Below are 24,737 nucleotides of genomic sequence, written 5' to 3'. Positions count from 1 at the left end.
TTTGCACACCCTAGGCACTTTGCGCCAAGACATAACAAAGTACAGTGACTGGGGCATGGGCTTTCGCATGGGCTGGGTTAACATCTCCATGACTCTTCCATCATCTGAAAACTGAGAAACAGTAACCAGAATCTACTTCACAGGATTGTTGTAAGGATTAGATGAGTTAATACTGGGAAAAGACAGTGCCCAGCACAGGGGAACTAATATAAAAAGGTGAAGGAATCTACAGAAGCCTTCTCCTAACACCAGGATGGTTTCTGGCTAAATGCCTGGGCCCGTGCCACAGATCACACCGACCACCCCAGATGGAGATTTTTATTCTTAACTCCTTCGTGCCGATTTTAAAGCCTTTTCTGGCAACCCCATGTGACCACCAATCAATACTTGAGCTGGACTCTTTTTTCTGTCTTCCACATGTGGGGAAAGTCATGAACTCTTCAAGTATCTCTTCTGAAAGGACAGATTTCATTTCAATAATCATTTTATTAGTACAGAAGAATCCCCACTAGTATTTACATAGTGCAAAAAAGCTGTTATTACCCCCCAAATGTGATGTAACAATTATCCTTCATAGAGCAAAAGATGAAAATCCCTTCATGTTATAACTCACACTAATTTTGCTAGTTTTTTATTAGAGCATTACAATTAAGACATTAAATTATAAACTTATGTGGTATATTTAGAAATTAAATTATAAAATAATACAAATACTTTCAAGGTGTGATGTGCCAACAAAGTTTAAATTTTTCTCATTAGGATTCAGATTTCAGATTAGGCAAACAGTTTGGTTGATTCTGTGATGTATGTAAAGGTTGGAAGGGATGAGGGAGGAGGAAGATGTCTGTAAATAAATTATTTCACAGAATTTTTTTAAATCAAAAAAAGATAAACATTTTTAAATGGGTTAATGTTCTAACCTGTTGGCCCAACATACAGAAAATACATGACAAGGGTGTTTTTTTAAGCAAACAGCAGCTTTACAAACAGTAATACTTCTTTATACATATATTAAAGTAACAATGTGTTAAGATTGAACAGTTGTATGTTAAAGAGTTGAAAATGAATGTAGCATTCACTACTCATTTGCACATTTCAATTCCCACCCCTCCCTCCTCCCCCAGCTTATTTAGAAATCAGACAAGTACATATTTGGATATTAATTTCTCAGTATTTAAACTATGTAATTCCTTTTGACTAATTCTTTTCGAAATACTGGAATCATATAAAATACCATCTCTGCAAAAACAACCTCCAGTCAAAGCCAGTAAAAACTTCTCAATGTATAACACACATTACTTTTCCATGTTTAGTCAAAAGAAATATATTACATCATTTACAAACATATTTAAACCAAAAATTAAGCTAATATGAACATTTGTCTTTTGAGAAGTAATCTTCACAGCAAACAAACCTACTGAAGCAGAAATCTAACTTTGGAAGTGTAATTCATATTTTAGTTAATATACTTATATACGGAAATAGAAATCTATTATTAATTATTGCCAGTAAAACCACCTCTACACATTAAGAAAAAGAATCACTATGTTTTTTTATTTCTTGTGATGATGAACCTTTACTCTTTCCACTGGATCTCTTTATAGGTCTTCAAAGAGCCAAGCACGCCCACTTCAAAAAATACATAAAAACTTTCCTGATTTTCACAACTCCTCCAAAGTCTGTAATTCAATATTCCAAAATTTAAAGGAAACAAGTTACAAAGACGTGATTAATATTTATTTAAGCATGCTCTCAAAATGGTAACATTGCCTTTACTAATTCTTGGGTTGTCCTCTCGAGGTGACCTGTCTCATAAAAAGGCGATGGTGCCTTGGATTTGCTGGCAGAAGAGGTACTGCATATGCGAGAGCATTTACCGAACATAGAAATAAACACTTCTGAAGTCCATAGCAAAATTAAAAGTTACCAGTGTTCTGAAGATTTCCTCAACTTCTCTTTTGATACAAATGTCAAAAATCTAAAACGACAATTCATGTTCAGAAGAGATATAAAATATAAGAAACCTGTGAAAAGCCATCATCTCAAGGTCAAGAGTTATCTGAATCACTGACATCGAGCAAAGGAAATTTACACCATAAAAAGTATGAAAGTTTTGAAATTCACTTTTAAGACTGTCAGTAGTTCAAAACCTCTATCATTTCTTTAAATCAATGAACACTTCCAAATGTGTAGAGACAGTAAGATCTGCCACATATAAATCCATGAGTACTATTTCAGAGGCTTCATTCCTTACCTGCTGTGTTCCTTTAAGTATTGGATATTTAGTGCCTAGGAAGTCTATACTGGAGAACAGTTTAGACAGGACAGTATAATAATGTCCCCTTTTAGCACAATAATAAAGTTGATTGACTAACATTTTCTACACAGCAATGCTCCTAAACTTTCACAATTCACAAATACTAAATCACCAACCAAGAATCCAATCTCTCCAGTAATTAAATGCCAGCATTATAAAACATCAAAACTAGCACAGTAGTCCCAATGAGTTCAGTAAAGAATCTGCCCAATTCTTCTCTCCTGCCTCTGTGAGGCAAAGCCCTGCCCCAGATAATCAGGGCAGGGAAAATACCCCTTCCTTCTCAGTTGTGTGCCTGCTTATGGAAGCTTGTAAGTGGGAAACTGGCATACACACACACACACACGTGTGCATGTTGGGGGGGGGGGGGGGGGCAGTTGGGGGTGGTGGGGAGTTGGATGGAAGACACAAAAAATACAGTTTGTCATTCTTCCACCATTACATAAACTTGTAAAGTCACTAAAGTCCAGGTGGTGACTGACTAGCAAATAAAACATTTAGCTCATTTATTGTCTCCTAAGCAGGTATACAAACTCCTAGAGAAGGGCAGAGATAAATAATAGTGAATAGAGAATTAATACCTACATATCTGTATACTCTAAATCATCTAATAGTTTCAGCACAATTAGAACAACTTTCTCTTATCTTCTAAAACTTCCTCATCTAAGCCTTGATTATCAGGATACATGTCACAAGTTGTGCAAAGTTCCTTTCCCTGACCTCCTGACAGTAACTACGGTCATTGCTATGTGGAAGGTGCTCAAGGCTAGGTGCAAAATAGGTATCTTTTAAAAGGTGAAACGGTTTTGCACTCAGGACAAGTTTGGATACTCAATCAAATCCATATCTCAAATCAAGAGTCCTGAACCAGAAGCATGCAAGAGAACACACCAGTAGAAGACTTTGTTTCTGAAGAGTTTACATGTAAGTGCAGCAGTCATACAATCGGTTACAGTTATTCACCTGTCAAAATGTGCCTAACTTTTGTAAATAAGTCTATGTACAAGAGCATTCCTGAGGTAAGTAAGAAGCAAATATGAGAGAACCTGGAGGTCCTATCACGGGTGACTGTTCACTATTATAGACAGCATCTATCACTTTCCACAAATGAGGCTAGCTAGCTATAATCTAAGATGGTGGCTCCACTGCTAGCCGAAGTTTTGAAGACTCTGTTTTAGCCCATCCCAACATTAATTAATTACAATAATCAGTGACTTCTGACTAAACATTTGTGGACCACATAAAAGTTGCATCGATTTTTTAACATACAACACTGGTGGACTTAGTTACCCTCAGCCTTTTATTTAGTTTTCTGACTCCACCCCCAGTTCTTTTTTAAAGAAGCCCAAACAACTTTTTGGTCAAATTAGAGTAGAGGAGGTGGAATCCTGAAGCAAACACTGATAACTGCTTCTATCCTGAGAACCTTGTTCTTTAATTTTCAAAATAACTTTAAGTAAGCATTTGAAATTTATTTTCTTTAAGATCTGGTCTTCTTTTTATCATTATTTTTGATTACAAAATAAGCTGAAACAGATCTGAATTTTCCACACAGTTCTTAGAAAGAAAGACACCTGGATGCTAATCAAAAGCTAAGCTACAGATCACAACAAAACAAGTAAAAGCTACAAAAATATTTGTTGGGAATTAAATACGTATATTAAATACTGGACAGTGCAAAATGTTGAGATGAAGCATAAATGGTAATGGCTGCAACCCTTCCACAGCTGGAGATAGAGAGCCGACATTTCCTGAGAGTTACGTAGTTTGGGTTGTGTAATTAGAATCAGAGTGCTCTTTGTTGAGCAAGCTGCAGTTGCTGGACTTCTGCTGCCCAGGACTGGCCTGCTGGTCAGCAGTCCATGCCTCACTGTCCATCCCTGGCTCCAGCACCTCGGGCGTCTCTGCTTCCTCTTCTCCACTTTGCTCTACATTGTCTTCCTCAGAACCATTAAGGGTTTTTCCAAGCTGAAGGGTTTCCATAGTTCTCTGGGTCTCTGAGACCCAAGACTCAATTCGACTATTGAGCTGTACTTCTACAGATATGGGTTCATGAGTGTAATCTTCCTCCTCCTCCTCATCTTCATCATCTTCTTCTTCAAGCATGCCAGGTACAAGAGTGCTGGTGGTGCTGGTGATGGAGGAATTCAAAAGGTCTCGGCAACTGCCATCCAAAGAGCCAGTCTCTGTACTCTGCTGTGAGGCCCATTCCAGGTCATCTGGCTTCACTTCCTCTTTATCACTTGCTGTGGATTTCCCAGCACTTGTAGCTGAGGTAGTACTGCCTGTAGCCACTAATGATGGCTGCTTACCAATAGGGGGTGTGTCAAATGGAAGTTTACTGGGTTTTTCAGAAGTGCTGTGCTTACAGGATACCTCTTTCTCATTTTCTGATGTTTCCAGTCCATCTGAAGTTTCCACCATGTTTCTCCAATTTGTTTCTACAAATATCAAGCAGATTTTTTAAAACGTTCTGGAACACTGTTTCAAAATCATGCAACTCTTTAAAAACCCCCAAATAAGAAAGAACAACAAAATATATAAATTTGTTGGCTTAGAAACTGGAAAAACTACAAATTTAGTTTGTTTAGTACTAGTTTGAGAGAGAGAGAAAGTGTGTGCGCGCACGCTTGTGTGTGTGTGTGTATTTCAGATGGAGTCTTGCTCTTTTAGGCTGGAATGCAGCAGCATGATTTTGGCTCACTGCAGCCTTGACCTCCTAGGCTCAAGCTATCCTCCTATCCTGAGCTCCCCAAATGCTGGGATTACAGGTGAGCCACTGTGCCCAACCTAATTTAAATGTTATAAAGGGAAAATAATTCCCAAAAATGTACATTCAAGATAAAGAAACAGGGAGGTACAAATAAGTATATTAATGCTTCAGAATGCAAGAGCTCTTATACCAATGGGAGCTCACTGGCACTCATAAATAAAATCCATACACTCATGAAAATCAATGAACTGCCTAACTTTTTTGTGGCCTAGAGGTGTACTGGGCTCAAGGACCCACAACCCGAGAGATAGAAGAGCCAAGATGTCCAGCAACAATAGTTCTGATTTCATATGTTTGTACCATGCTCACTCAGCAAGTTATTTAAATTATCTTTTGGCCTGTAATGGGACATGTGTTTCCAATTATAAGCAAAGAATCCATCTATGCATTTCTAACATCTGTGAAAGGTTGTTTTATAACATATATATATAGCTTGGCTTACAAAGTGATTTTGGAAGACAAAAAAAGTATTATATACTAGAGTGGTGACAAACTAAATTATTTCTCATGATAGGAAATCAGTTGAAGGCAAAAAACATACCAATAATCAGTAAAGATCTCTCACCCTTCAATTTTTTCAGTTTTTTTTAAAAATAAAAATTCTATCATATTGACATTACAGCTACTATTTGCAGTTCATAGGTGTCAGTTGTAGCAAACCTATTCACACTAATATGTTCACTATGGTTACCATCTATGGACGATATATTGATACAGAGCGTATTTTGGGCACTTCAAGTCAGGATACATTGTCTGGGAAAAAATTTCTTTCCTGAAGCTTCTTTAGCATAGAATGAGTCCTTTCCACTCTAATTTCTACCTCATGAAAAAACAAAGAAAGAAAGAAACAAACAACACCTCCTTCTATATTCTCATTCTCAGCTAATGACATTATCATTTACACGATCTCAAAGCAGAAGAAACCTTATAGTAACCCTTGGTTCTACTTTTCTCTCCTATTAATATTATATCCCTTTAGTCCACTGAATTCACCACTATACCATGACACTGGTAGCTCAAAAACTACTAAATCTGTTTACTACTGCCTTAGCTCAGGCCTTCTTTTTCTTGCTGTTCATTTGTAGTATCTTCCTAACCAGTTTTGTGAATTGATTATATCATTGTCTAACTGGCTTTTTATCACCCTAGGATAGAATCCAAAATCCTTGGCGTGGCACAGCAAAGGCCTCCATGATCTGGCCCTTATCTATCATTCTGGTCCTATTTCATTCTGACCCTGAACCATGGGCCACACGCTCCCTGCTCAGTGTCATTTAAATTCTCACTGTTCCCTAAAGTTGCAACATAAGCTATACTCTTTCTGTAGATGTGTTTTCCTCCTTTCCCCTTCAGACTCCCATTCATCTTAAACTACTCTTAAATGTTAGTTCCTTCATGAAGTTTTTCCTGGCTCCTGAGACAGGCAATCGCTAACCTGAACTCCCACAGCACTTTTTACATATACAGTCAAAAGCTCTCGTTTTGTGTTTGCTGTTTCACCTTCCTCATCCCTCCTCACTTCCACTCCAGCTCATCTCTGTGTCCCTATGACTGGCATATAGTAAGTGCTAGAAAAAAAAAACAAAAAAACCAACCAAACAAAAAGTCTAGTAAGTGAAAATGTTCCTACATATATTTAATTACATATTAAAAAAAACTCCGAAAGGCATAAAATGTTTTAAAATTTTAGATGCACATTAACATTTCCTTTCAACAGTTTTTTTTCTAAAGAGAAATCCAAGACCCCGAGATTAACTGATAACACCTAAAACCTTTAGGCAGAATATAGAAAAACCAAGGCTTCAATCTTTGAACACTTTGAATCTGGTGCTTTCTGAAAACATCACCTCCATCTCTGAGACCTTCTTTTTATACTACCTGTGTTTATTTGTGCCCGTATGAATACCATTTGTTACTCTGTCATCTGTCCAAACCCACAGCTTTATAGGTTTCTCTTATGGCTTGCCTTTGAGATGTGGCATTTCACTATATAGAGAGGATCGCGCTCATTTACAATGTTAGCACTTTCCCTTTATCTTCTTAATTTTCAACTAGTATCACTCCTGCAAAAGAAACATGGCTGCCTCTAAACCAGTATCACCTGTCCCTGGCCAATAGTTTCCTAAGGGCCCACAACAACTTATAAATTGCCTCTGCTCTGAAGCTTTATTGAAAGCATTCCAAACATCTAACTACAATCACAGACAGGGAGGCCAGGAAGGGGAGTATGGGAAGAAAATGAGGACTCACTCTTTTTACATGTTAAATTTTAGGTGGCAACAAGCTATTTGATAACCTCCCAGAGAAAAGAAAAAAAGAACGAACAAAGAGTCAAATGAAAGAAGGTGGCTATACTATTTAAATTTTAAGAAAAGAAGAACAAAGAAAGTTACATAGGGAAAACAAATCATAAACTAAACCAAGAAAGAGAATTAAAGAGCTCAAAGTTTTATAGACTATAAGGCAAAGAAACGACTGAGATGTAGACTTCAATAAACAAATGTTAAACATTAAGTACTATTTTTTAGTCTGTATCTCTTTTTGATTACAATCAGACTTTACTTAAGGCAAATATCATGTCTAGGTTTTACAAGCTTAGAGTGAATAACATTCAGGTCTGTAGTTTACTTAGTAAATACAATATTAAAATTTTTTTTAAAATTTTTTTCTTTTTAAGATTAGTGCAGTAGTGAGAAGCGGGGAAAGAGCAGAACAAAGGAGATCAATCTATAACTGACTGTGAACAAATTAGATAATTCACTACCTTCAGACCAGCCCTTAGGAAATATAAAATTTTAGTAACTGAGCATAAAGTATTGGAATAAAACTTCCTAGTGTTTACTTAGTGACAGGTCACAAGTACGGTGTGTTTTGATTTTTAAAGCCCCCGAGGCTTTTTTAAAAATTTGGAACTGTGATTAAATTCCAGTGTCTCATAAGAAGTCTCAGTCCCAAATATTCTCCTGATTTTTAATGAACATGTTTAATGCAATGTTTTAAACCAAATTTCGAGCAACATTTGACTAGTCAAGAATAAAGATAGAAATAAAAGGCAGAATAGAAATCATCTCATAGTTTAGGTCATTTAAAATAGTATTCAACAACTTACCATATTCCTTTTCATTTACTTCAGAGATGGGTTCAGAAATGACACTGCAGAAAGAAATGGCACTTGCTGCAGAGGGGTTCCGAGAATGTCCCATGTGGTGTGGCACCTTCTTCACATTCTTCAAGGCTTCCTCAGCCTGCTCCTGTTCCATTGCTGCAACCATATCTTTATATGCTTTCCTGGCTTCCTCAGTGAGTTCTACTAACTTATTAAACAGGCTCTGAAAAGAAAGAGTATTTTGATTAATCCATTTTTGTTATACTTTTTATTCCTATTATGGATAATAAATATCTCTACTGTTTGTTTCAGGGTCAGACATACTTTCAATGGGGATAAAATCCAAATGGTATGCAAACCACAGAACCTTATGAAATTACTCTATAACTTACATTTACTGTTTAATTCTCACAAGTCTGAGGAAATTTCTTGATTCCAACACTAGCCACTAAATGTGATGTATTAAAATTCTTACAACATTCAACAAGTGCACTCTTCCTTTAGTGTCTGCCACTACAGAGGGTACAAAGATGACTGAACATCAACTCTACTCTCAAGGAACCTTCTATGTGGCTGGAAAAATATGGTAAGAGACACCTATAATCCAAGGCATAATACCTTAAATGCCTTGAGAGGTGTAAAGTGTTACAGCTTTTAGATGAGACATCAACTCTAAACTGCTGGGCATCACTGAGGAAGTCATGAAGGGAAGATGACATCAGCATTGGCCTGGAAAACGGTACAATTTTGAGGGGTGAAATCAGGGCCTTCAAAGCCAAATATGCAAAATCATTAATAAAGCTACAGACATAAGAAAAGTATAAGGCTTGTTAGGGGAGCAGTAAAGAATCTTATCTGGGTTACAATATAAGGGAATGAGTGTATTCTGAGTGATGTTCAGGAATGTAGAAGGAGATGGCAATCTCTATAGGAATTAAATTTTCCTGTATTGTTTATTTTTTGGAAGAACTAGATGACAAAAGTAAGCTGGTGATAATATGGATAGCTAGGACCTTGAAGATGATGAAAAGATAACACAAGATAGAAAAGCATGACTACTGGGCCAAATGCAAATTAGAATATAGAGCTTGGAAGTAGAATATGGAGCTAAAAAAACCAGAAGTTCTTTCATTGCTGAAACAAAAATAGGAACAAAATAAATAATTTCCGTGAAGTGGTAGGTACACTGAGCATACTCACATTTAATGAGATGGCAAAATTCAGCTGGGCATAGTGGCTCACGCCTGTAATCCCAGCACTTTGGAAGGCCGAGGTGGGTGGATCACCTGAAGATAGGAGTTCGAGACCAGCCCTGACCAACAAAGAGAAACCCTATCTCTACTAAAACTACAAAATTAGCCAGGCATGGTGGTGCATGCCTGTAATCCCAGCTACTCGGGAGGCTGAGGCAGGAGAATCACTTGAACCCAGGAGGCAGAGGTTGCGGTGAGCCGAGATCATGCCATTGCACTCCAGCCTGGGCAACAAGAGTGAAACTCCACCTCAAAAAAAATTAATAATAATAAGATGGCAAAATTCATATAGCATTAAAGTTGTACTTCAATAACTATGATACCTAATGATGTCCAAAGATTTAAGTTTCCACAGCCACCAGAAGGCCAATCTATATGACTTTTAGTTATGCCATAATTCTACAGCATCCCACTCCTGTTAAATGACCAATTTAGTATCACAATGCAACATACAACATTAAGTAAAGAATTTCAAATAATTAAACATAACCTGGACATTTTTGAGAATCTGTTTAATTTTATAGTAAGTATAAACCTTGAGATGAAAGCATGGCAAAAAGTGCTACATTGCTGTAGAATAATACGTCTCTGAAAATTCATCTCAAGACGGAAAAATATAAGTAGCCTCCTTTATCCAGCTCCACTTTAAACTGTTTAAAATAGCAGGTATAATATAGGATGCTGCTAATTGTATTAATTTTGAAGAGTGGTGGGTGTTACCTACTGGTAGTGTAAAAAAATATATTCAGGATTTATTATTTTTAAAAAGGAAGACAGATTCTGTTAAAAAAAAATGACAGCCCCTATGTGGTTACATGTAACAGGCTTGACAAATATTTGCAGTGTTTAATAAACCATGCATTGAAGTGAAAACAGTAAAAAGAAAACATGCAAATGGATATGTGAGTTTAACATTGGTTTTACAATATAAAAAAAGAAAGAAATTGTTAGGAATAAAAGAATATAAGGAAAGAGAAGAAAAACTGAAGAGAGATGCTAAGATCAAGGAATAAAAGCCTTGAATGTGAGGGTAAAGACTGGAAGCTTAATTCAAAGATTAGTTCTATAAGATGGTAAAAGTAACAGGTGCACTACCATTCACTGTGAATAGACATACTTGATAATATACCAAGCTGGTCTGGAACTCCTGGGGTCAAGCGCTCCTCCCACCTCAGCCTCCCAAGTGACTGGGCTAACAGGCAAGAAATTCTCACATATAGTCTAGCATAGTGGGCAGATATACATCTATCTCACAATTTCATTCAACAAACATTTATTGCCTGCTTATACTCAAGCAATGTGAAAGGTGTCAGGAATATAAAGACAAAGGAAGGGGGCTGTCACCAAGGAATTCACAGTTAAAGGGAAAGAAACATACATAACCTACAGCAAGGCAGTGTGTTATGCTAAACGTGACAAAAGCATGGGCTATTGTGGGAGCACAAATATTATTTATATGCTCATAGAGCAGGTGGGTAGAGAATTTCATGGGTGGTGGGAAAGAAACAGAATGGACAGGGGAATGTAGGATATGCAAACATGGTGACTGGATAGACACACAAAAATAGTGTGGTTGGCAAAAACAGTCTGTCAATGATATCACAAAGTACTTTAGAATCACCTTCGTAAAAAAACAGTCTTAAACACTACAGTTGATGAGCATTATGCTAAATTAATAACCATTATATTATCAGCTCCTATAGATAAAGATCAATATTAGCAGATTGCCAGAGAGATGATGGTTGATAGTATCATGGGTACAACTATTGTGACAATTGGTTTAGAAATTCCATTTTCTAAAGGAAAATCCCTTCCAATTAAAGGATTCTTTTGTCTCCTGATTCCTAGTAGCACAAAATATACCCATCTAGAGACTGAAGAAATTACATTACATAATATCAGATATCTTTAACCAGCAGTAAAATAAATTACCAAGTACTATGCAGTTGAGCCCGGAAGAAAAAACCACTTTGGCAGAAATAGGAACTAAAACCTTTTCAAAATGCTTTAGGATTCATCTACATAAATCTTTTCCACCACTAAAAAAGGAAATGTAATACTCAAAAAATTTCCACTCATTCTTTGAGGGTTGTCAACTCACTCCTTCAAATGCTTAAACATAACACTGGCATATGTCAATTGAAAAATGTGCTATCTGGGGGATGTATGTGCTGGAGAGCAAGAGTGTGTGTCTTCTAAATTCTTACCTCAGCACCAAAGTAGTTGAAGATTCCCACTACGCTAACAGGAACCAGCTTGTTCACACAGCGTCCTAGTGCTTTCCTTCCAAGGGCAAACACAAAAGGAATTTCTTGTTCCCGTGCCATGGCTATAACATTATAGAGGGCCTCATCAAGACCACCTGAGAAAATCAACACACAGAAAGGCTTTTAGTTGTTGCCTACATGGAGCTAATTGCACACCCGACAGCTAAAGCATAAAACATTGCAGCAAAGAATTCTATGAACGCTTGTAGCACTTACGCTGTTACACACATTATCCTATTTGATTTTATACTACATATGGAAGTATATATGTATTTTCTTTCTCCCCTATTAAATTCCAAATTCCCTCAAATCCAGTGTTTTTCTTTCTCCATAGGGATTAGCATAGCAGCAATCAAACTGCAATTCAGCAAATATTTATTATAAAGAAATTAATTCAAATTGTTAATGGCTGACTCGCAAATCTTTCAGTTCAAGAAAAGATCTCTCACAATGCAATGAGATCGATTATACATTACTGGTCTCACTGATATTCCTCGCCATGCATATGCCTACTACTTCTACCTGCTTTGTCTACTATGGTCACCTAAAGTTGCCCATCAAAAAGGACAAATAAGGATGCATGATGTAGTTCAAAGTACTTGTGTGCTGGTTTGCATAAGTGCCTCTAAATGAAACTGCTGCTGAGAGACAAATCACCACCATAAAATTTTAAAAGCAGAATATATTTGCCAAAGAAATGCATTCTGGATAGACCTCCATCTGATCACAACAGAAGGGACAGTTGGTGGGCCAAACTGAAATCTTCCACTGGTATTCATACATGAGGATTTTATTTACAATCCAGTCTCAATTCTACTACTTAATTTCAGGTATTGAAAGACTGCATTTTCTTTTCTCATGCTCCAATATTCTGCTTTATACCTAAACTCTGATGAGAAAGACATATGGCTTCCACTTTATATTCACTGAATATCCTACAGCTATACTATCAAAATACTTCAAAAGCAAAAAGCGCATACCTTTTGACTGGATTTTTTCACAGTTTGGAGAAATTATAACACACTTGATCTTGTTTAACTTCATATGTTTGGTAACTTCTCTTAGACCCATAACGAGTCGTCTCCTTGCTTTTGCTCTCACAGGATCTTTTTGGTAGATGCGTTCCTGGAAACTGACAAGCTCTTGGAGAAGAAGAGTCACACATTCATCAATCTCTTTACAAAGAACCTGATTACAATACCTGTAAAGAAAACCAAAATGGGTAACTCCATCCTAATTTTTCCCCTATAGTTATAAAACTACCTTAAGGAAATATCTCTAAGAGAAAATATATCTGGCAAGAAGTTTTCATGAAAAGTCTTTTAAAGAAGTGTTTAAAACTTCTTAAATTCTTCAGTCAATTACAAAAACAGAAGGGTGATACAGATATTCCTTGTTTCTGCATTTCAAATAGGCAGACTTGATTCCGAAATTTTTTTTAAGTATTCAATAAATGCTTGCTTTTATTATGACACTGGTTTTATTCATCACTTTATCCCCATCACCTAGAAAAAGGCACATACTAAGCACTTAAAAATATCTGATAAATCAACAAATATATTTGTTGTCTTCCATGTTGTATTCTTTTTTTTTTTTTTTTTTAATTATCCTTTAAGTTCTGGGATACACGTGCAGAATATGCAGGTTTGTTACATAGGTATACACGTGTCATGGTGGTTTGCTGCATCCATCAACCTGTCATCTACATTAGGTATTTATCCTAATGCTATCCCTCTCCACCCCCCACCCCGACAGGCCCCAGTGTGTGATGTTCCCCTCCCCGTGTCCATGTGTTCTAATTGTTCAACTCCCACTTACGAGTGAAAACATGCAGTGTTTGGTTTTCTGTTCCTGTGTTAGTTTGCTGAGAATCATGGTTTCCAGCTTCATCCATGTCCCTGCAAAGAACATGAACTCATCCTTTTTTATGGCTGTATAGTATTCCATGGTGTGTATGTGCCACATTTTCTTTATCCAGTCTATCACTGATGGGCATTTGGGTTGGTTCCAAGTCTTTGCTATTGTGAATAGTGCTGCAATAAACATACGTGTGCATGTGTCTTTATAGCAGAGTGATTTAGAATCCTTTGGGTATAGACCCAGTAATGCGATTGCTGGGTCAAATGGTATTTCTGATTCTAGATCCTTGAGGAATCGACACAGTCTTCCACAATGGTTGAACTAATTTACACTCATACCAACTGTGTAAAAGCATTCCTATTTCTCTGCATCCTCTCTAGTGTCTGTTGTTTCCTGACTTTTTAATGACTGCCATTCTAACTGGCATGAGATGGTATCTCATGGTGGTTTTGACTTGCATTTCTCTAATGACCAATGATGATGAGTTTTCATGTTTCTTGGCCGCATAAATGTCTTCTTTTGAGAAGTGTCTGTTCATATCCTTTGCCCACTTTTTGATGGGGTTTTTTTTCTTGTAAATTTGTTTAAGTTCTTTGTAGATTCTAATATTAGCCCTTTGTCAGATGGATAGATTGCAAAAATTTTCTCCCATTCTGTAGGCTGCCTGTTCACTCTGATGGTAGTTTCTTTTGCTGTGCAGAAGCTCTTCAGTTTAACTAGATCCCATTTGTCAATTTTGGCTTTTGTTGCCATTACTTTTGGTGTTTTAGTCATGCAGTCTTTGCCCATGCCTATGTCCTGAATGCTACTGCCTAGGTTTTCTTCCAGGTTTTTTATGGTTTTAGGTTTTATGTTTAAGCCATTACTCCATTTTGAGTTAACTTTTGTATAAGGTGTAAGAAAGGGGTCCCGTTTTAGTTTTCTGCATATGGCTAGCCAGTTTTCCCAACAGCATTTATTAAATAGGGAATCCTTTCCCCATTGCTTGTTTTTGTCAGGTTTGTCAAAGATCAGAAGGTGGTAGATGTGTGGAGTTACTTCTGAGGCCTCTGTTCTGTTCCATTGGTCTATGTATCTGTTTTGGTACCAGTACCATGCTGTTTTGGTTACTGTAGCCTTGTAGTAAAGTTTGAAGTCAGGTAGTGTGATGCCTCCAGCTTCGTTCTTTTTGTTTAGGGTTGTCTTGGCTATATGGACTCTTTTTTGGTTCCATATGAAGTTTAAAGTAGTTTTTTCTAATTCTGTCAATAAAGTCTATGGTAGCTTGATGGGGGTAGCACTGAATCTATAAATTACTTTGGGCAGTATGGTCATTTTCACAATACTGATTCTTCCTATCCATGAGTATGGAATGTTTTTCCATTTGTTTGTGTCCTCTCATTTCCTTGAGCAGTGGTTTGTAGTTCTCCTTGAAGAGGTCCTTCACATCCCTTGTTAAGTTGGATTCCTAGGTATTTTATTCTCTTTGTAGCAACTGTGAATGGGAGTTTTCACTCATGATTTGGCTCTCCGTTTGTCTATTATTGGTGTATAGGAATGCTTGTGATTTTTGCACATTGATTTTGTATCCTGAGACTTTGCTGAAGTCGCTTATCAGCTTAAGGAGATTTGGGGCTGAGACGATGGGGTTTTCTAAATATACAATCATGTCATCTGCAAACAGGGACAATTCAACTTCCTCTCTTCCTATTTGAATACACTTTATTTCTTTCTCTTGCCTGATTGCCCTGGCCAGAACTTCCAACACTATGTTGAATAGGAGTGGTGAGAGAGAGGGCATCCTTGTCTTGTGTTGGTTTTCAAAGGGAATGCTTCCAGCTTTTGCCCATTCAGTATGATATTGGCTGTAGGTTTGTCACAAATAGCTCTTATTATTTTGAGATACATTCCATCAATACCTAGTTTTTTGAGAGTTTTTAGCATGAAGGGCTGTTGAATTTTATTGAGGGGCTTTTCTGCATCTATTGAGATAATCATGTGAGTTTTATCATTGGATCTCTTTATGTGATGGATTATGTTTATTGATTTGCATATGGTGGACCAGCCTTGCATTGAAGGGATGAAGCCGACTTGATCGTGGTGGATAAGCTTTTTGATGTGCTGCTGCATTTGTTTTGCCAGTATTTTATTGAGGATTTTTGCATCGATGTTCATCAGGGATATTGGCCTGAAATTTTCTTTTTCTGTTGTGTGTCTGCCAGGTCTTGGTATCAGGATGAAGTAGGCCTCATAAAATGAGTTAGGGAGGAGTTCCTCTTTTTCTATTGTTTGGAATAGTTTCAGAAGGAATGGTACCAGCTCCTCTTTGTAACTCTGGTAGAATTCAGCTGTGAATCTATCCAGTTCTGGGTTTTTGGCTGGTAGGCTATTAATTACTGCCTCAATTTCAGAACTTGTTATTGCTCTATTCAGGGATTCGACTTCTTCCTGGTTTAGTCTTGGGAGGGTGTATGTGTCCAGGAAATTATCCATTTCTTCTAGATTTTCTAGTTTATTTGCATAGAGGTGTTTATAGTATTCTCTGATGGTAGTTTGTATTTCTATGGAATCAGTGGTGATATCCCCTTTATCATTTTTTATTGTGTCTATTTGATTCTTCTCTCTTTTCTATTAGTCTGGCTAGTGGTCTATTTTGTTAACCTTTTCAAAAAACCAGCTCCTAGATTCACTGATTGTTTGAAGGGTTTTTTTTGTGTCTCTGTCTCCTTTAGTTCTGCTCTGATCTCAGTTATTTCTTCTCTTCTGCTAGTTTTTCAATTTGTTTGCTCTTGCTTCTCTAGTTCTTTTAATTGTGACGTTAGGGTGTTGATCTGAGATCTTTCCCACTTTCTCCTGTGGGGATTTAGTGCTATAAATTTTCCTCTAAACACTGCTTTAGCTGTGTCCCAGAGATTCTAGTACATTGTGTCTTTGTTCTCATTGGTTTCAAAGAACTTATTTATCTCTGCCTTAATTTCGTTATTTACCCAGTAGTCATTCAGGAACATGTTGTTCAATTTCCATGTAGTTGTGCAGTTTTGAGTGAGTTTCTTAATCCTGAGTTCTAATTTGACTGCACTTGTTTTGAGAGACTGTTTTTTATGATTTCCATTCTTTTGCATTTGCTGAGGAAGGTTTTACATTCCAATTATGTGGTCAATTTTAGAATAAGTGCGATGTGGTGCTGAGAAGAATGTATAATTTGTGATTTGGGGTGGAGAGTTACGTAGACGTCTAATAGGTCCGCTTGGTCCAGAGCTGAGTTCAAGTCTTAAATATCCTTATTAATTTTCTGTCTTGTTGATCTGTCTAATATTGACAGTGGGGTATTAAAGTCTCCCACTATTGGCTGGGTGCAGTGGCTCACGCCTGTAATCCCAGCACTTTGGGAGACCAAGGTGGGTGGATCACCTGAGGTCAGAACACTAAGACCAGCCTGGCCAACATGGCGAAACCCTGTCTCTACTAAAAATACAAAAATTAGCCAGGCGTGGTGGCATGGGCCTGTAGTCCCAGCTATTCAGGAGGCTGAGGCAGGAGAATCGCTTGAACTCGGGAGGTGGAGGTTGCAATGAGCTGAGATAGTGCCACTGCACTCCAGCCTGGGTGACAGAGCAAGACTCCATCTCAAAAAAAAAAGTCTCCCACTATTGTTGTGTGGGAGTCTAAGTCTCTTTGTAGGTCTCTAAGAACTTGCTTTATGAATCTGGGTGCTCTTGTATTGGGTGCATATATATTTGGGATAGTTAGCTCATCTTGATGCACTGATCCTTTACCATTATGTAATGCCCTTCTTTGTCTCTTTTGATCTTATTTGTTTAAAGTCTGTTTTATCAGAGAGGAGGATTACAACCCTTGCTTTTTTTTTTTTTTTTTTTTTTGCTTTCCATTTGCTTGGTAAATATTCCTCCATCCTTTTATTTTGAGCCTATGTGTGTCTTTGCATGTGAGATGGGTCTCCTGAATACAGGACACTAATGGCTCTTGACTCTTTATCCAATTTGACAGTCCATGTCTTTTAATTGGGGCATTTAGCCCATTTACATTTACAGTTAATATTGTTATGTGTGAATCTGATCCTGTCATTATGATGCTAGCTGGTTATTTTGCCCCTTAGTTGATGCAGTTTCTTCATAGTGTCGATGGTCTACAATTTAGTATGTTTTTACAGTGGCTGGTACTGGTTTTTCCTTTCCATATTTAGTGCTTCCTTCAGCAGCTCTTGTAAGGGAGGCCTGGTGGTGACAAAATCTCTCAGCATTTACTTGTCTGTATAGGATTTTATTTCTCCTTTGTTTATGAAGCTCAGTTTGGCTGAATTTGAAATTCTGGGTTGAAAATTCTTTTCTTTTAAGAATGTTGAATATTGGTCCCACTCTGGCTTGTAGGGTTTCTGCAGAGAGATCTGCTGTTAGTCTGCTGGGTTTCCCTTTGTGGGTAACCCGGCCTTTCTCTCTGGCTGCCCTTAACATTTTTTCCTTCATTTCAACCTTGGTGAATCTGATGCTTTGTGTCTTGGGCTTATTATTCTCGAGGAGTATCTTTGTGGTGTTCTCTGTATTTCCTGAATTTGAATGTTGGCCTGTCATGCTAGGTTGGGGAAGTTCTGGATAATATCCTGAAGAGTGTTTTCCAACTTGGTTCCATTCTCCTCGTCACTTTCAAGTACACCAATCTAACGTAGGTTTGGCCTTTTCATATATTTCATATTTCTTGGAGGCTTTGTTCGTTCCTTTTCATTCTTTTTTCTCTAATCTTGTCTTTACAATTTATTTCATTAATTTCATCTTCAATCACTGATATCCTTTCTTCCGCTCGATTGATTCAGCTATTGATACTTGTGTATGCTTCACAAAGTTCTCGTGCTGTTTTTCAGCTCCATCAGGCAATTTATTATGTTCTCTAAACTAGTTATTCTAGTTAGCAATTCCTCTAACCTTTTTTCAAGGTTCTTAGCTTCCTTGCATTGAAGTAGAACATACTCCTTTAGCTTGGAGGAGTTTGTTATTACCCACCTTCTGAAGCCTACTTCTGTCAATTTGTCAAACTCATTCTTCGTCCAGTTTTGTTCCCTTGCTGGCGAGGAGTTGTGATCCTTTGGAGGAGAAGAGGCGTTCTGGTTTTTGGAATTTTCAGCCTTTTTGTGCTGGTTTTTCCTCATCTTTGTGGATTTATCTACCTTTGGTCTTTGATGTTGGTGACCTTCAGTGGGGTTTTTGTGTGGACATCCTTTTTGTTGATGTTGATGCTATTCCTTTCTGTTTGTTAGTTTTCCTTCTAACAGTCAGGCCCCTCTGCTGCAGGTCTGCTGGAGTTTGCTGGAGGTCCACTCCAGACCCTTTTTGCCTGGGTATCACCAGCAGAGGCTACAGAACAGCAAAGATTGCTGCCAGTTCCTTCCTCTGGAAGCTTCGTCCCAGAAGGGCACCCACCAGATGCCAGCCGGAGCTCTCCTGTTATGAGGTTTCTGTCAACCCCTGCTGGGAGGTGTTTCCCATTCAGAGGCTCGGGGGTCAGGGACCCACTTGAGGAGGCAGTCTGTCCCTTAGCAGAGCTCAAATGCTGTGCTGGGAGATCCGCTGCTCCTTTCAGAGCCAGCAGACAGGAACACTTAAGTCTGCTGAAGCTGCGTCCACAGCTGCCCCTTCCCCCAGGTGCTCTGATCCAGGCAGATGGGAGTTTTCTCTGTAAGCCCGTGACTGGGGCTGCTGCCTTTCTTTCAGAGATGCCATGCCCAGAGAGGAGGGATCTAGAGAGGCAGTCTGGCTACAGCGGCTTTGCCAAGCTTGATTCGGATAGATTTTATGTAAAGGATAAGTTAACCTAAGGACTATAAGAATTACTAATTATTAAATTCCTAAGGATATAAACCAAATGACAGCTGCTATTAGATAAAAACAAATGATTTTGGTAAAGAGTTACTAAAGATGCTTCTAGTAGGAAAGATACACGATTTCTAACTGAATGTCCTATTACCAACAATTCCTCCTCTGGGCTCGGATAGATTTCCGGGCATTGGCTTTCTCAGTCATAAAAATAAGGAGCTAGGTAAAATGGCCTCAAGGGTCCCTAGAGCTCCGAAAATTTATGGCTATGGAGGATGAATTCAATAATTAAACTGAAGCCAAAACCAAAGAGGTCATGAGGTAAAAATCACATGCCTCTACATCAGACAAAGCAAATGAATAGGGCTCTCTGTGAAATTATGTATGACTATAACATGAGAAACAGAAAGTCAGAAGTGTGAGGCCACTAAAGTACCTAATTTCTGGGATAAAGAAATCATCTAAGTATATACTTCTCCTGTATGCTCTTTCCATCTTTTCTAGTAATCGTCCCTCATGTCTACCATAAGCAGGTACTTAATAGGGAGAATTGGTGTTTCTTACCTATGAATAACCAAGGCAAGCAAATTTCTACTTTTAAATTATATTATATAGTGGGAAAATCTGTGCCTGTTCTTCTTTGGTGCAAAACAATTTGCAGTGGAATTTTTTGTATTTCTGTGAAAAATAATTAAATAAGTACAAGTATGACACTACTTCAGAAGAATATATATAAATGGAGAGACTGAGGAACATTTAACTGTCAAAGTATGCCAAATTCAAGAATGCAATCAGACTAGAACATCCCAAAATGCAATTTTCTTCATTCTTTTTTTCCTTTTTTCCTTCAAGCTGTTCATTTCATACATAACATTTTATCCCCCAAGTGTTTCATTTGCTCCATATCTGTGATTTGACATTTAATTAGCTTTCCAAAGTTAGGCAAGAAGTATTTGCTCAAAAACAATGGTATAAGGAAATGGAACAGAATAAACCAAAGTAATTTGGACTCAGATTATACTTTCACCCTGGGATTCTTTCATATGTCATTTCTAAAGGTAAAATTAATTCATCAACATAAATGTTAAAATCTTAAAAATCTTTCACAGCAATAACTGTTAAAGCTATCCACAGATGGGGTATCATATTCCGTGATCCCCCAGTTATCTCAATTTAAGAACTTAGAAATACTTGCACAAATAGTTTTATGTAATAGGTTCATTTCATATAACAGGGTCTTAGAAACCTATTATTAATTGATTAGAGTGATCTTTTGAAGGGACAATAATATAAACAAAAAAGCAAAAGCAGTTGTAGGAGGAAAACTGATAGTACAACATTTAATATATAAGATGTTAAGAGTCTAGATTTCTAAAATAGAAATACTATCTGATATAAAGAGAATATACTTACTGTCAAATCACTCTCACGTGAATACTAACAGCAGACAGAGGCAATGCTTTAAATAAATAAACTCAGCTGTTAAACAAAATCCGAAAGGACTTAAAGATCTCTAGTGTTTTGTCTGCTCGACTCACTGAGTAACAATGACAATACTAAATTCACAACTACAATCAAGATCCTTAAACTATTCAACCTCAATAATGAGTATAAAACTTACTCTCTAAATCTTTTGCTGTGGATTTTGGTTATTGTTGAAGATGCCATTGGACTGCCTATTCCAGAACTAGCTGGAGAGCCTTGTGACACAGGTGTCATACAGTACGGAGAGTTCTGACTTGCTGGAGAGAGTGAAGTATCACTGGGCATGCTCAGTCCAGTATCTGTGGAGATGTGGAGTGAAGGGAAAAAATTTAGAAACTTCAAATGCTGAAAAGCTCTACGTTGATCAATGTAATTTAGAATGGCCGTTGTCTTTTGGGTCATTTCCAGATTTTCCAGAAGCTAATAAAGTGGGCATTTTTCATATCATAAATAAACATGTTCCATACACTAAAAAAATTAAATTCTCCTATTGTCTGTTGAAGTATACTCTTAGCCAGGTGAGGTGGTGCATGCCTGTGGTCCCAGCTACTCGGGAGGGTGAGGTGAGAAAATCGCTTGAATCTGGAAGTTTCAGGTCAGCCTGAGAAACACTGTGAGACTTCCATCTCTTAAAAAAAAAAAATTTCTTCTCTCTCAAAAGTTAAGCATAGCCCAGAAGTCTCCACAGGGGCGAAGAAGAATATACATTATCTAAAACATGTATTCCTAGAGAATTTACATTAAAAAGCAAAAATCTGCACCTCTTAGGCCAGGCCTGGTGGCTCATGACTGTAATCCCAGCACTCTGGGAGGCCAAGGCAGAAGATTACTTGAGGTCCAGGGTTCAAGACCAGTCTGGCCAACATGGTGAAACCCCGTCTCTACTAAAAATGCAAATAAATTAGCTGGGCATGGTGGCACATGCCTGTAGTCCCAGCTACTCGGGAGGCTAAGGCAGAAGAATAGCTTGAACCCGGGAGGTGGAGGTTGCAGCGAGCCGAGATCGCGCCACTGCACTCCAGCCTGGGCAACAACAGAGATTCTATCACACGTACACACACAAAAAAATCTATACCTCTTTCCAGATCACATTACTCACTTCCTCATTTCTAGTTTTCCATCTATTTCTTAGAAATCTTTTTTTTTTTTTTATTTTTTTAAACTTCCCATTATTGCTGGCATTGACAAATTCTACCTCACCCTCTCCACACCACTCCTGATTCTCCAGGCACCACTCCGGTTTCTCTCTTATTTGGTCTTTGCTTCTGTGTTCAAGAAGCCACATTATTAAATGCCATTTCTTGACTCTACTGTCTCCTTCGTTTAGTTACTGCTTCTTTCCCAAACAGCCAAACTCAAGAAATTAGCTCGTATTTGTATATCTAGTCCATTAATTAGCAAAGTTACACATGGTTTTTTTTTTTTCTTTCTTTCTTTTTGATACAGGGTCTCACTTTGTCATCCGGGCTGGAGTGCAGTGGCATGATCTCCACTCATTGCAGTCTCGACCTCCTGGGTTCAACCAATCCTCCCACTTTAGTGCCCCAAGTAGCTTGGACTGTAAGCGTAAGTCAACATGCCCAGCTAATTCTATTTTTTTTTGTAGAGACAGGGTTTCGCCTTGTTGCCCAGGCTGGTCTCGAACTCCTGAGCTCAAGAGATCTGCCCATCTTGGCTTCCCAAAGTGTTAGGATTATAGGCGTGAGCCACTGCGCCCAGCCCACATGTATCTTCTTACCTTCCTACTAGGCTGTAAGTTCTTCAACAGCAGGACCTGTCTACTATATATATATCTTTATTACATTCCGCAACGTCCTCTTGCTACTCTAGTTACTAAAATACATGGGGTAAGCATTCAGTAAACATTTGCTGAATGAATGGATGGATGATTACACCTAAAAACAGGGAATCATTAAACTGAGAATAAAAGCGAACCCTAAACAAACTTCTCTGGTGAACAATCCTTAGAAATCAACTCATTTTTCTAAAAACAATGAAACATTGTTGCTTAATCTACATGTAAACCAGATTTAAATGTGTTGCAAAAACTTGGGCAATAAAGATATACTAGCAGAAAAATATTTCTTCTGTGGTGGTATAAATATTAGAAGAAATCTGTGGTTTTGCTAAGTTACCAATTGGAATCATGTGTTGCTACTTAATGTATGACACTGAATCTTACTGACCAACTAGATTCTGCTTTGCAATTGCATTCATTGTGGCATTGTGGCATATGTATTAATTCCACAAAAGCAAGAAAATCAACAAAAATGACTCGATGAAAAATAGCCCCACAAAGAAAGATAGCCAACAGTGTTCTGGACGTAAAAGAAAACAAAATGAAAATACTTGTGACAATTCCAGAGATCTCGTGCATTCGTGAGATCTTAATTTTGAGGGTTCACTACAAATTCAGGATTTAAGCCTCAAAAATGTCATAGGCCTACTATATAACATCTGTCCCCTTCTCTTTAACCATCTCCCTACAAAAGCATCTTTAAAAGAAACCACTCTAAAAAATAAAGAGATTTATGTAAAATATGGAGCACATCTTTCAATCAGGAGCATAACTAGTGATAGCTTACATATCTATTAAAATATTTCAGACCATTCCATGAGAGGGGAGAAAGGGGGACCTCCTTACCTTCCTGGGAAACAATCTCCTGTGGCAAATCATCAATAAAATCTAAGTGCATTTCTGTTGGTTCCTCAGATCCCAAAAGATTATGGTCCACAGTTAAGCGCCCCTTCTTTTCCTCTCTTTCTTTTAAAATAACCTAAAAGTTATACCAGTCTTTAATTACTGATAACTCTTCAACTATGTACAAATGATGACAATATACATTAAACACAGGTATAGTAGTTCACTTAAACATGAACATGAGAAGTTTGGCTAACTGGCAAAAAGGCAAATGTTATTTCAGACACTGTAACTTGAAGGAAGTACTGCACACAAAATAAAGAAAAGCAATTATATTATAGAATATACAGCTATCAAACCATACCCATCTGATTCTTTAAATCCTGGGTGACAAACTAGTTTCCAAAAAAAAAAAAGGGTAAATTAAAAAGTTTAGAACCCAGGTCATACAGTTACACTTGATTGACATTCTACAGTTTTCAATTATCTGGAACCAAATTATCTCATTTTGAACCTCTTAACAATGGTGAGTTAAATAAAATATGATGCCCAATTTATAGATGAGAAGGATGAGAGTAAAATGGTTGCCTAAAATGACATATAGCACTGAACTTAGTACTGAAATCCAGGGCTTCTGATTCCTGGAGTCTAATGTTCCGGGATACTAAATATTTAACTTTTTTTTAACTTTATAGAAATAATTCATTTTCCAGGGTCCCGTTCTACACAGAAAGACAGTCATGATACTGATGATATCCTGAGCTTCTAATTAACACATTATCGTCAAGATTCATGTGTATGAATACTTCTCACAACAATCCGTTAGCTAAGACACCACAACCTACTTTTACAAAACAGATTAAAATCTTTATTCATCTTATAAAATAAATATCCCACCAGATTTTGGTTTACCTTTTTAAGTGCTGTGGGTCGTTTTAGTTTTGCTATTTCCTTCTCTTTTCCTTTTTTTGCTTTAGAAGAAGCAATGTCCACAGAATTAAAGGATGTCAAACAGGGCTGACTTTTGGTTAAAGGTTTTCTATTAGTAGAGTCTTTAGTGTGAAAAGAAGCTGCAGTAACCACTAAAAACAAAAAGGAACATTAGTTTCACCATTAGGGCCAATCCCACATACTTTCAAAATTTCCAATGATAACTACAAAAACAAGAACATCCTCCTCCCATGGAAAAAACGACATCATAACAGTAGGAGCACTACACATGGCTAGGCAG

General features: G+C 37.5%; 1 protein-coding gene across 2 annotated transcripts in view; it reads right to left on the bottom strand.

Annotated features, from left to right (window-relative positions):
* Positions 1–466: 466 nt before the first annotated feature.
* Positions 467–24,737, bottom strand: part of SECISBP2L (SECIS binding protein 2 like) — a 58,225-nt gene continuing 33,954 nt past the window's right edge. The window contains exons 12-18 of one of the 2 annotated variants that reach the window (XM_021940539.2): positions 24,419–24,588; positions 23,510–23,642; positions 21,002–21,164; positions 12,697–12,917; positions 11,657–11,811; positions 8,200–8,419; positions 467–4,758 (exon numbers count right to left, since the gene is read on the bottom strand). In XM_021940539.2, coding sequence (XP_021796231.1) covers positions 4,076–4,758; positions 8,200–8,419; positions 11,657–11,811; positions 12,697–12,917; positions 21,002–21,164; positions 23,510–23,642; positions 24,419–24,588 — 1,745 coding nt within the window. In that variant the 3' untranslated portion in view covers positions 467–4,075. The remainder of the gene's footprint in view (positions 4,759–8,199; positions 8,420–11,656; positions 11,812–12,696; positions 12,918–21,001; positions 21,165–23,509; positions 23,643–24,418; positions 24,589–24,737) is intronic. The other variant, XM_021940540.2, reaches the window with a different exon arrangement.

Source organism: Papio anubis, chromosome 7, assembly GCF_008728515.1.
Source record: "Papio anubis isolate 15944 chromosome 7, Panubis1.0, whole genome shotgun sequence".
NCBI lineage: Eukaryota > Metazoa > Chordata > Mammalia > Primates > Cercopithecidae > Papio > Papio anubis.
Note: the sequence above shows the minus strand (reverse complement) of the source record. Positions and strands in the feature narration are given on the sequence as shown.